At 39.4% G+C, this 13,894-nt stretch overlaps 1 protein-coding gene across 2 annotated transcripts in view; it reads right to left on the reverse strand.

Annotated features, from left to right (window-relative positions):
• CFI (complement factor I) overlaps window positions 1-13,894 on the reverse strand; it is a 71,986-nt gene that overhangs the window by 27,764 nt on the left and 30,328 nt on the right. For both annotated transcript variants that reach the window (XM_033214984.1, XM_033214983.1), the window contains exons 2-3: window positions 3,598-3,868; window positions 1,556-1,709 (exon numbers count right to left, since the gene is read on the reverse strand). In XM_033214984.1, the coding sequence (XP_033070875.1) occupies window positions 1,556-1,626 (71 nt within the window). In that variant the 5' untranslated portion in view covers window positions 1,627-1,709; window positions 3,598-3,868. The remainder of the gene's footprint in view (window positions 1-1,555; window positions 1,710-3,597; window positions 3,869-13,894) is intronic.

The following is a 13,894-nucleotide window of genomic DNA, read 5'->3' on the forward strand; positions in this document are numbered from 1 at the left end:
AGTTAACAGTGATTGTAAACATTGAATTAAAACAAATCTAGATATGTGCTGTTTATAAGGAACATGCTTAAAATTGAAAGATACAGGAAGATTGAAAGTAAAGAAATAGAAAAAAATCTAAACAGAGCAGCTAACAACTTTGCTAATTCTATTAATAACGAGTAACATATCTATTATCTAGAACCCTGCACGTGGAGCATTTGAAAAATATTCAGCCACAAAGCAAGTCTCAACAAATATTTGAAAAAATTGTTATCTTACAGGGATGTTCTCTAACCACACAGAATAAGAAAATCAATAACACAAAGTTAACCAAAAGCAAACTAACATATTAATTAAAACTAATATTATAATAAAGAAAACTTCTAAATTACATATGGGGCAAAGAAGAAATTATATTGAAAGTTAGAAGATATTTTGAACCAAACAATAAATAAAATACCACTTATGAAGGCTGATAGCATGTAGACGAAACATTACCTAGAGGGAAATGTTTACATTAGGAAAGTAAGACAAATTGAAAATACTTGAGTCAGGTATTCAACTCAAGGAATCAGAAAAAATGCAATAGGGAAAAGAAGGGAAAGTCAAAGATAACAGCAAGGATTGATGAAGTAGAAAATAAAGAAACAAAAGACCATTTTACAAATACGAAAACCTCTACAGGGTTTATCAAGGAAAAAAGAGAAAAGGCATATATAAACTATGCTATAAACTATAACTATATAAACTATAAACTATACTAGTTATATATAAACTATACTGTAAAGTTGTAATCAAACCAACTAGAGGTGGAAAAGAGGAAAGATTTTAAAAAATCTTTAATTTAGTAAAAATTATAAAATGAAAAAGACAAAAGCACACAAAAAGCAGGGTAAATAACAAGCCTAAAAACAAGAGTTTATATACTATACATATAGTATAAACTATATGTATATAAACTATACAGTATATAAAAACTACATATATAGTATAAACTACATAGTATATAAACTATAAGTATATAAACTATAACTATACTTATAGTATATAAACTATATAGTTTATAAACTATACTATAAACTATAAACTATAGTTTATCCTAATATATAGTTTATACTGTAACTGTATAGTTTGTACTCACTGTATAGTTTACAGTATATAGTATAATACATATATAGTATAGTATAACGATGCTATAGTTTATACTATAAACTATATAACTAAAAACTATACTCACACCCAATATATAAGCGATACTAAGTGTGAAAAAATGTACATAATTGTAGACGAGTAGGAGACAGACAGAAATGAATGTGTTTGTGACTCTCAGAATCACTAAAGGATTCATGTCCAGATACTTCAACAGACTTATTATCCATGCTTTGTGGTCAGCAGGGCTCCAAGTGTTGGGTAAACATGAATGCATATCATCCTCATAGCAATGCTATGATGCACGTAGTTAATTTTCTTAGGTTACATATGTGGAAATTAATACACAGAAAGATTAGGTAATCAAAAAGCAAACAGAACAATTAAATCAACCATGAGAAAATCCACTGATACAAGCACTCACTGTTGAAATCCAAGGTCAAGGCAGGCCACGTTGGCTTCCCTCATGCTCCAGCTGCTTTTGCATATGAACATTGCCTTATCTTGGTCTACAAGTTTTACTTCAACTATTCCCTCTGAATCTGTATTTCCATACTTCAAGGCAACACTAAACTTTCCTAAAATAAAAAAAAAACAAAATAATGTGCAATATGTAGCCATTCACTTTTTTCTCTTAATTAAAAGTCTTTAAAAATAATAATGTACTTAAAGTCAAGTGAGCTTTGAACATCATGACGATTTTAACAAGTTAATAGTAAGCAATTATTTTATGAGTGCTTATTATGTGTCAGTGGCTGTGTTATTCAGCTGTATAGAGGATCATTAAATCCTCACATCAACCCTATGAGGATAAAGCCTGTTTATTCCCATTTTTACACCTGAGGAACCTAAATCTAGGGGAAGTTAAGTTCTGGGCCCAAGTGGTGAAGCCAGGATTTGGAACCCGCTCAACTGATCTCACTCCAAAGTCCATGCTCTCAAAAGTAAGCCCAACAGTGAAAATGTAAAATGTAGAAAGGGTTTATGTATTCTCATATATTTAAGGCATTTAACACCTCAAGAGAAGAAAAGTCTGACACTGACAATAACCTCCACTATTGCCTTCCGCCTTTCCAACAGGGAATATAGATGAGCTCAAACAGGGAGCTTTCCCCCTCCTTTTCCACAGTATCTCAACATCTTAACTCATCTTAACTCAGCATCCCAAAAACATACAGCATCTCAAAAACATGAACTGGTATATGTCATGGTGCCTTTAAAAAGAATGTTTTAAGCATTCCTAAGGTCATGCAGTGTCTGTAATAACTTGCTATCAGAAGACAATGAGCCCAAGCTTTGCTGTCATACATATAATGTAGCAAGCACTTTCTGCACGCCAAGCACTGTGTAAAGAGCTCTGCATACATTGTTTTATTTAATTTTCACAAGAATTACACAACTTAGAAACTTCACATTTTACAGATGAGGGAACTGGGGTCCAGTAAGGTCCAGCTTGTCAACAACCAGGGTGGGGTTTGGAGGGACTTGAAACTCAATTGGACTGACAGTGAAATCCCTAATCATAACTGCCCACTAATCTAAGTGCTAGGGCCCCAGCCTCCTCAGCACACGAGGCACCTGGAGGGACTGTAGACAAGCTCTCTGGTCTGACATCTGGGTTTGCTAGGTTGGAGTACGTCCCAGGTCAGCAGTAGCTCAAGCAACCCTTGGATATTTAGGGACAAGGGGGTCAAGGCTGGGGGAGAGGGTTGGGGGATGGAGGATGGCTGTTGAAAGAAATTATTGGGGTAGGCCATGCGCGGTGGCTCACGCCTGAAATCCCAGCACTTTGGGAGGCCGAGGCGGGCAGATCATGAGGTCAGGAGATCGAGACCATCCTGGCTAACACAGTGAAACCCGATCTCTACTAAAAATACAAAAAATTAGCTGGGCATGGTGGCAAGCATCTATAATCCCAGCTACTTGGGAGGCTGAGGCAGGAGAATGGCATGAACCTGGGAGGCAGAGGTTGCAGTGAGCCAAGATCACACCACTGCATTCCAGCCTGGGTGACAGAGTCAGACTCCATCTCAAAACAAAACAAAACAAAACAAAAAGAGAAATTATTGGGGCCACAGGGGGACCTGAGGCCTGACTACATGTGAGTACCAACCTTACTTGAAGACTTTTCACTGGTTTCTGAACCAACTCGATGGCCCTGGGAATAATCCCTTCAACCAAGTAGAAGTGAGTGTGGGGACAATTCTAAAGGGCTGGGCAGTGGGGAGTAGCAGGGGCAGTGAATGGAAGGTCTGGACTCAACATCCTATGCTCTGCACTCAAAGGCTGACTGGATTCTGGCGACCCCTGATTTCTTTAGTGATTACCCCAATTATTATTGAGAGTCTAGAAAAAATTTTGAGTTGTCATCATAACATACACAAGAGAATTATTTTCTGATAGAAAGTATGGCATACATATGCCCTCTTATATCATAGAATGAGTTGAAAACTAGGCTTTTACTACCTCCAGCTGTGCATGTTCCATTATTTAAAAACTTTGTCTCTGGACGAAGACACTCCAAACTTTTTTGTTGACAGTATGTTGGGAAGCTTCTCCCATTAGTTGCACACACCACGGTGCCATTCTTTGGGCACTGATACGGTAGTTTACAAACACAGGTGCCCTCAATGCATCTCTGCCACGGCTGGCAGAAGACTTTATTGCAGGAGAGGTGAGTATATTTTTTTGCTAAGCACTTTTTTTCCACCCGATCCTCTTGAAATGTGAAAGTGACCTGTAAAATGCAAAATAAACATTAACTTAGCAACAAACTAAAGACTCCCCTTTGAAGATGAGTAAGTGAAGGAAAAGAGCAAAACAGATACAGTCCACAGTACAGATGAGGGTGGTGTGGTCTGGTGGCTTTAAGAATCAGACAAACCTGGCTTCTAGACCCAGTTTTGGCACTTACTGTTATATGGCCTGTGGCAAGTGACCCTCCTGAAACACAAATTTTCTCATCTGTAAAATGAGATAATATCTCCTATTTTGCAAGATTAGAAATACTATGTGTGTAATGGCTGACAGGTACTAGACATGAAATTAATGAGACCTATTATTACCCTAATATTACCCTGCAGGACTCCAGTAGAAATAATATGAGCGCTGGTAACAAGCCAATTGGGCCAAAAGTCAATCCGCGAAGAAAAGTCAATGCTCTCTCCCTGTCCCCCAGAGCTTCCTCCTGAGGATGCGCCTCCGGTCCTCTAGTCTCCCCTGCTGCCCGCAGTGAGCCCTGCTCCTTCCTTAGTGCTCTGCAGCTGCAAAGCATCAAGCTGGGGCAGACAGAAATCAGTCTTTAAATGCTGTTATGAAGGGAAATGAAGAAGCTAATTAAAACTATGCAAAACTTTGCAAAGATTGTTAAAGTCATTCTCCATAATTTGCTTTTCAGGAAACTTTACAAATTGCTACACACACACACACACACACACACGCAAATGACAAATTGGTCATTCTGAAAACTGGCTTTTGACACAGTGATCTAGAAAGAAATATGCCAGTTACACACTTTTCATGGTTCCACATATCTCTTTTTGGCACTTATTAGAGTTGGAATTTTTGTAATAATTTCTCTCCTGTATCTTCCACTGATCAGCTTGCAAGTGTCCTGACAGCAGGTTTTACGTATCACCTTTATATTGAAACAATGATGCTCTCATTGGGTGAGAAATCCAAGCAACTTGATTTTTTTTCTACCTTTATTCCTTTAAATCCTTTCTGAAATCTCATTCCTCCTTGATCTTTGGATAGAAACTTTGGTAAGTGTCATAACTTTTTCAGTCACTCTTAGATTTAAACAAAAACAAAAAAATTAAAAGATGTTTAGTCCCAGGAATAGTCATTAAATAGCAATGACAATGTCTAGTGCTGTGGAATCATTGAAGCTCTGATCTTCATGTCAGATGAAAGCCTCTCCTTCCTCCCAGCTCAGACTTGCTTCCAGGATGTGTGATGGGTCCTTTCTGAGCTCTCCTCCATTCCACAGCTTTCAGGTCATGCTTCCCACTTCTCAGGAGAGGAAGAGAGGGACAGCAGCCAGGTCTCGCCTGATTCTTATGGCTGAGAACTAGCCTTGGTGAGGTGGGGGTTGGAGCCAACTCTCTCATGCGGGGTACTATAAGGTTCTCTAGAGATTACACTACTGGGGAAACTTGATGTCAATTCACTCAATGCTGGCAGTGCCTCTCCTCCAGCTGGCTGCTCATCGTCCATGTCTTCTCAGCTCCAGTCTCCAACAGTACTAGCCTCTTTTCCGCTGAGGTTGCTTACCTTTGGCAGGGAGCCTCTTGGGCAGGGGTCCTATTTCTGATGGTCCCCAAGTCCATTCCCTCCTGAGGGCCCACACCTGTCCGTTGCCTTCCCTGCTGCCTACCATTGAAAGAGGGCTTGCTCCAACACAGCCACCTCTTTTTTCTCTGCCACCAGGCCCCTCCAGCCTTGGGTCCTTATTCCTTTCAGGTATGGGTCAAGTACCAGTTCTTTTTTCTCCTCAGACTTCAGGGAACACATGTCAAGCACTCCAAGGGAACCTGTGTGAAGCCCTTTCACAATGAAGAGAAGTGGCAGCACTCTCCACCCTCTTTGCCTGGGGTGGAGGTGGGGGATGGAAGGGAAAATACTACCTCACTCTGTTACATAAAATTACGGGAAGCCATTTTTTTGAACTGCACTCCTGCACCAAGCCCCAACAGACCAAACCAAAAGGGAGTCACTTATGCTAAGTGGCATGTAATTAAACTGAAACTTTAAGGAAATGGGAAACCACATATTGGCAAGTTGAGGCTGGAATGGGAGGTGAGGAAGTGAAAGTAAAAGCTTGACTGGTTTTGGCCAGGCACAGGGGCTCACGCCTGTAATCCTAGCACTTTGGGAGGCTGAGCCGGGCGGATCAATTGAGGTCAGGAGTTTGAGACCAACCTGGCCAACATGGCGAAACCCCATCTCCACTAAAAATACAAAAATTAGCCAGACATTGTGGCACATGCCTGTAATCCCAGCTACTCAGGAGGCTGAGATAGGAGAATCACTTGAACCCGGGAGGTGGAGTTTGCAGTGAGTGGAGATCGCACCATTGCACTCCAACCTGGGTGACAGAGCGAGATTCCATCTCAAAAAAAAAAAAAAAAAAAAGCTTGACTGGTTTTGCCATTTAGACATGAAAACATGAACACAAACCGAAAAAAAAAAAAAAAAAAAGAAAAAGAAAAAAGAAAGTCTCCATCTCCTCTCCAAGCTCTGTTAAATTGAGAATAAAGGAATTTTTTTAAATGGCATAAACCATAAGGTCAAAGAGAATGGGGAGAGGACTGTAGGACATAAGATATCAAAATGTTGGAAGCTGGAAAACAGATGGGCTAGTGGTAATGGATTTAGCAGACCAAAGACAACTGAAAGCTAAGCCCCACAGAACCCCAGAAAAGCTTAGGAACTAGGAGACCTAGTCCTCTGAAGAAGGAGTGGCTAACAAACAGGAAATTGGTTGAAATAAATGGTTGTATGAACATGTTACTGAGGAATCTGTTGTAAACAGCAGAAGAAACAGCAAAGATTTGAAAGTGCTTGTCCGTGGAGATAGAGTTAGGGGTGGGAGAGGGATGATGATAGGGGTGTTTTTCATTTTAAGTAATGTCTGATGTCCTTATGCTTTCAGTAGAGAAGTAGAAGATTAGGGCTAGGCACAGTGACTCATTCCTGTAATCCCAGCACTTTGGGAGGCTGAAACCGGCGGATCATGAGGTCAGGAGTTCGAAAGCAGCCAGGCCAGCATGGTGAAACCCCGTCTCTACTAAAAATACAAAAAAAAAAAAAAAAATACAGGCAGGCTGGGTGCTGTGGCTCAGGCCTGTAATCCCAGCACTTTAGGAGGCCGAGGTGGGCAGATTGCCTGAGGTCAGGAGTTCGAGACCAGACCAGTCTGGCCAACATGGTGAAGCCCTATCTCTACTAAAAAAAAAAAAAAAATTAGCTGGGTGTGGTGGTGCGCACCTATAATCGCCAGCTACTCAAGAGGCTGAGGCAGGGGAATTGCTTGAACCAAGGAAGTGGAGGTTGCAGTGAACCGAGATCGCACCACTGCACTCCAGCCTGGGCAACAGAGCAAGACTCCATCACACACACAGCCACACCCACACCCACACACACACGCAAAAGTAGAAGATTAAGTGCTAGGCTCTGAAGCAGGAGAACATTTGATGGGATAGTAGCATAAAGGGCCACAGAGTAAAGATAATTTTGTTTTCGTTGGGATAGAAGATATTTCATCACGGTTATAGGCTAAGAGGAGGAATCTAACAAAACGGGAGATATTGCATTTTCAAGAGGGAGAGAGGGGGGGAAATTGTTGAAACAAGGTTGAGGAGGGGATAGAAGAAGCAATCAGAACATGGCGAAGTTCACCTTAGACATTAAACAGTTTCCTATACTTATAATTTCCTATTGTAAGTTGGAAGCAACTTTATGATAACATTACCATTTTAAATTTCAGATGGATGGTAAAGGATAACATGAACACAGTGGCTGTTAACAAGGGCAACATTAATCAACAGAGAGACAGAAAATCACTGTTGAACAATAGCTGGGCATAGTAACAGTGTGGTTTATTTATACACTGTCTAAAACACGATGACAGTAGCTTTAATTTAAAAGAATTGGGGAGTCACATGTATCTCAATGTCTAGAATAGTGGTTGCCAAAATATGGGCTGATGATTTTTGAGGACGTTATTAAAGAGGTTTGTAAATGCGTATATCAGGCTCCACCTGAAGACAAAATATAAATGATGTGGGTATGCCTCATATGTTTATGTACACCTATGTTTTGAATATATGCAAATGCTATTATGGTTAATAAGAAAAATTATTTAAATCTTCATTGAAACCATAGTGACTGTCATTTCTGTCTCTCTCACAATAACAGATATTAAAATAACAACTACTATTATGTGTGTTTTTGGTGGTATAAGATGGAGTGGTGAATCTGATCATCTTTTTTTTTTTTTCTTGAGACAGAGTCTCACACTGTTGCCTAAGCTGGAGTGCAGTGGTATGATCATAGCTCACTGTAATCCTGAAGTCATAGGCTCAAGTGATCATCCTGCCTCAGTCTCCTGAGTAGCCAGGACAGACATATGCTACAATGCCCAGTTAATTTTTGTTTTTAAATTTTTTTTTTGTAGAGATGGGGGTCTCACTATGTTGCCCAGGCTGGTCTTGAACCCTTGGCCTTAAACAATCCTCCCATCTCGGCCCCCCAAAGTGCTGGGATTACAGATGTGTGCCACCCTGCCTAACCTGAGAGTCTTTTAATGTTTAGTTTTGTGGTAAACATTAATACTGTTTACCAAAATCATATTTTCCTCTGCTTCTGGGAAAATGGAAAGATTGCATTTTCCCCTTGAGGTTGGGCATGGTGATTTCCTTTGGCCAATGAAATGTAAGCTGAAATAATTTGTTGGGTTCAGAGAGAAGCATTTAATCACCAGTGCTCAACAACCCAGCTTCCTCTTCCTGTGTCATGTGATCATGGGAACACAAATTGTAGAGATACCATAGAATCAAAGCAGCCTAGAATGCAGGGCCAACACATGTAAGATGGGTTCCCTACAAAGCCACCCAGACCCACAGTAGGCTTTGCATGAACAAAACATAAATTTTGCTGGGCACTGTGTAATCCCAGCACTTTGGGATGCTGAGGCGGGTGGATCACAAAGTCAGGAGATCGAGACCATCCTGGCCAACGTGGTCTCTAATAAAAATGCAAAAATTAGCTGGGCATGGTGGCATGTGCCTGTAATCCCAGCTACTCGGGAGGCTGAGGCAGGAGAATCGCTTGAACCCGGGAGGCGGAGGTTGCAGTGAGCTGAGATCGTGCCACTGCACTCCAACCTGGCGACAGAGTAAGACACCGTCTCAAAAACAAACAAAAAAACAAAACATAAACCGTTGTGTTAACCCACTGAGAGCTGGGGAAATGGTTCTTACTGGTGCACAACCTAGCCTATATGGAATGATACACTCTTTATAATTCAAACCCTTGAGAACTACTGGTGTAGAAAGTATGGGACTTAAATCATTCTCTGTGTGAGGTATGTTAAAGAAGTTTTCTTCCCCCTTTTTACTGAGTTTGCTGTTAAGAGCTAAAATAGGAGACTATCAAACAGATGGATCAGGTATTCCTGACTGTGGCCCTAGACTAGTTGCATCAAAACCACCTGAGGTGCATTATCCTACAAATGCAGATTCTTGGATCCAAACAATAGACCTTCTTAATCAGATCTCTGGGACAGATCTTGGATTCTGCACTATAAACAAGCTCCATAAATATTCTTATGTGTCCCCAAAACTGAAAACCACTATTGTAGCCCAGTAACTTCCAAAGTGGCTTATTCATGTCTTGGAATATATGAAAGAATCAGTGGAATGTGGGAAAAATATCAGAAATGTTATTAATAAAACATATAGATTATAAGTTTTATTTAAAAAGTAGTAAGAAAAAAATCTTTACTAATATTTAAACGTGGATTATCACTTGGGCCTATATTCATAGCATATTCATTCAATATTTATTGAGAGCCTACTATGGCCAGTCACTGTTCTAAGTCCTGGAGATACAAAAGTGAGCAGGACAAAGTCATAGAGTTTACATTCTGGTAGGCAAGACAGACAAAAATGAATAAACAGTAAATATATAAGATTGACACAGGGTAAGAAGAATACAGAATACGGAGAGTGAGGGGAGAATTGCTGTTTTTATAGAGTTGTCAGAGAAGATTTTGGAGAAAACCTTCCCTTGGGCTAGGGACCTGAAGGTGAGGGAGCAAGCTATGCAGCTCTCTAGGGGTGATGTGTCACCGTCAGAGGAGATAGCAAGGGCAAGAGCTCTGAGATAGAGTGTATGTGGTACATTCTTGGTCAAGGGTGCCAATGTGACTGGAAGGGAATAAGTAACAGGGGGAATAGGAGGAGATCAGGTCAAAGAATTGGAGGAGTGGGTGACAGATCTTGTAGGAATCTGTTGGCTACGGTAAAGAGTGGCTTATCCTCTGAATGAATCATAAAGCCCTTGGAGGGTGTAAACCCTCCAGCGTGTAGAGGTTGAGCAGATGATGCAGAACTAGTAAAGGAGACTGAGAATATGTGGTCAGTGAAGCAAAAGGCAAATAAATGGCAGATGGCACAAAAGCAATAAAAAAGGAGTGAGTTTCATTTAGTTGTGCTCTGATCTTGGTTATTTCCTTTATTCTGCTGGGTTTGGGTACGGTTTGTTCTTGTTTCTCTAGTTCCTTGAGGTGTGATCTTAGAATGTCAGGTTGTGCTCTTTTGGTCTTTTTGACGTAGGCATTTAGGGCTATGAACTTTCCTCTTAGCGCTGCCTTTGCTGTATCCCAGAGGTTTTGGTAGGTTGTGTCATAATTGTCATTCAATTCAAAGAATTTTTAAATTTCCAACTTGATTTTGTTTTTCACCCAATGAAACTGAAAAAAAAAATTAAAGATAAATGAAACAAGAAGATGGTTCTTTGAAAAGATAAATAAAATTGACAGACCATTAGCAAGATTAACCAAGAAAAGAAGAGAAAAAAATCCAAATAAGCTCAATAAGAAACGGAACAGGAGATACTACAACTGACACCACTGAAATATAAAAGATCATTCAAGCCTACTATGAACATCTTTACGCACATAAACTAGAAAACCTAGAGGAGATGGATACATTCCTGGAAAAATATAACCCTTCTAGCTTTGGAAGAATTAGATACCCTGAACAGACCAATAACAATCAGCCATATTGAAATGGTAATTAAAAAATTACCAACAAAAAAAAAGGTCCAGGACCACATAGATTCACAGCAGAATTCTACCAGACATTCAAAGAATTGGCACCTATCCTTTTGACACTATTCCACAAGACAGAGAAAGAAGGAACCCTCCCCAAGTAATCTGATGAAGCCGGCATCACCCTTATACCAAAACCAGGAAAGAACATAACCAAAAAAGAAAACTACAGATCGATATCTTTGATGAACATTGAAGCTAAAATCCTTCACAAAATATTAGCTAACCAAATCCAACAACATATCAAAAAGATAATTTACCATGATCAAGTAGGCTTCATACCAGGGATGCAGGGGTGGTTTAACATACACAAGTCAATAAATGTGATACACAACATAAACAGAACTAAAAACAAAAATCACATGATCATCTCAGTAGATGCAGAAAAGGCATTTGACAAAATCTAGCATCACTTTATGATTAAAACTCTCAGCAACATCGGCATACAAGGGGCATACCTTAATGTAATAAAAGCTATCTATGACAAACCCACAGCCAACATAGTACTGAATGGGGAAAAGTTGAAAGCATTCCCTCTGAGAACTGGAACAAGACAAGGATGCCCACTCTCACCATTCGTTTTCAGCACAGTACTGGAAGTCCTAGCCAGAGCAATCAGACAAGAGAAAGAATTTATTTCTTTTTCTATATGGGCATCCAAATCAGTAAAGAGGAAGTCAAATTGTCACTTTTTGCTGACATAATGATTGTTTACCTTGAAAAACCTAAAGACTCCTCCAGAAAGCTCTAGAACTGATACAAGAATTTAGCAAAGTTTCTGGATACATGATTAATGTACACAAATCAGTAGCTCTTCTATACACCAACAGCTACCAAGCAGAGAATCAAATCAAGAACTCAGCCACTTTTACAATAGCTGCAATAAATAAATAAATAAATAAATAAATAAATAAATAAATAAAATACTTAGGAATATATCTAACCAAGGATTTGGAAAACCTCTACAGGGAAAACTACAAAACACAGCTGAAGGAAATCATAGACAACAAAAACAAATGGAAACACATCCCATGCTCATGGATTGGTAGAACTGATATTGTGAAAATGACCATACTGCCAAAAGCAATCTACAAATTCAGTGCAATCCAAATACCAAAATACCACTATCATTCTTCACAGAATTAGAAAAAAACAATTCTAAAATTCATATGGAACCAAAAAAAGAGCCCACATAGCCAAAGCAAGACTAAGCAAAAAGAGCAAATCTGGAGGCATCACACTACCTGATTTCAAACTATACTATAAGGCCATAGTCACCAAAACAGTGTGGTGCTGGTATAAAAATAGGCATATAGACCAATGGAACAGAATAAGAACCAGGAAATAACCCAAATACTTACAGCCAACTGACCTTCGACAAAGCAAGCAAAAACATAAAGTGGGGAAACGACACCCTTTTCAACAAATGGTACTGGGATAATTGGCTAGCCACATGTAGGAGAATGAAAGTGGATTCTTATCTCTCACCTTATATAAAAATCAACTCAAGGTGGATTAAGAACTTAAACCTAAGACCTGAAAGTATAAAAATTCTAGAAGATAACATTGGAAAAACCTTTCTAGACATAGGCTTAGGCAAGAATTTCATGACCAAGAACCCAAAAGCAAATGCAATAAAAACAAAGATACATAGCTGGAACTTAATTAAACTAAAGAATCTTTGCACAGGAAAAGGAACAGTCAGCAGAGTAAACAGATAACCCATAGGGTATGAGAAAATCTTCACAGTCTTTACCTCTGAGAAAGGACTAATATCCATAATCTACAATGAACTCATATAAATCTGTAAGAGAAAACAATCCCATCAAAAAATGGGCCAAGGACATGAATAGACAATTTTCAAAAGAAGATATACAAATGGCCAAGAAACATGAAAAAATGCTCAACATCGCTAATGATCAGGGAAATGCAAATCAAAACCACAATGTGATACCATCTTACTCCTGCAAGAATGGCCATAATAAAAAAATCAAAAAACAGTAGATGTTGGTGTGGATGTGGTGATCAGGGAACACTTCTACACTGCTGGTGGGAATGTAGAGTAGTACAGCCACTATGTTTTCCACTATGGAAAACAGTGTGGAGATTCCACAAAGGACTAAAAGTAGAACCACCATTGGATTCAGCAATCCCACTAATGGGTATCTACCCAGAGGAAAATAAGTTATTATTCTGAAAAGATACCTGCACATGCATGTTTATGGCAGCACAATTTACAATTGCAAAATCGTGGAACCAACCCAAATGCCCAACAATCAATGAGTGGATAAAGAAACTGTGACATATATATGACGGAACACTACTCAGCCATAAAGAGGAATGAATTAACAGCATTTGCAGTGACCTGGATGAGATTGGAGATTATTTTTCCAAGTGAAGTAACTCAGGAATGGAAAACCAAACATCGTATGCTCTCATTGATATGTGGAAGTTAAGTTATGAGGATGCAAAGATGTAAGAATAATACAATGGACTTTGGAGACTTGGAGGGAAGAGTGGGAGCGGGGCAAGGGATAAAAGACTACAAATATGGTGCAGTGTATACTGCTTGGGTGATGGGTGCACCAAAATCTCACAAATCACCTCTAAAGAACTTACTCATGCGACCAAATACCACCAGTACCCCAATACCTTATGGAAAAATAAAAAATAAATAAAAAGAAGTGATGAACAACTGTGTTGAATACTTCCCCATTGTGAGTTTGACAAATGTAATTTTAGTGGAATGGGGAAAACCAAGCCTAATTACATTCAAGAAAGAATAGAAAGAGGGAAATAAGCATAGCAAATTTTTGAGAGTTTAGATATGAAGGGGCACAGTTTAGAGAAATGGGGCGACAGTTGGAGGAGGGTATGGGGTTAAAGGAGAGCTTTTCTTTTAAGATAGAGGATCATATACATGAG

This window comes from Trachypithecus francoisi, unplaced genomic scaffold, assembly GCF_009764315.1.
Source record: "Trachypithecus francoisi isolate TF-2019V2 unplaced genomic scaffold, Tfra_2.0 Lachesis_group1, whole genome shotgun sequence".
Lineage (NCBI taxonomy): Eukaryota > Metazoa > Chordata > Mammalia > Primates > Cercopithecidae > Trachypithecus > Trachypithecus francoisi.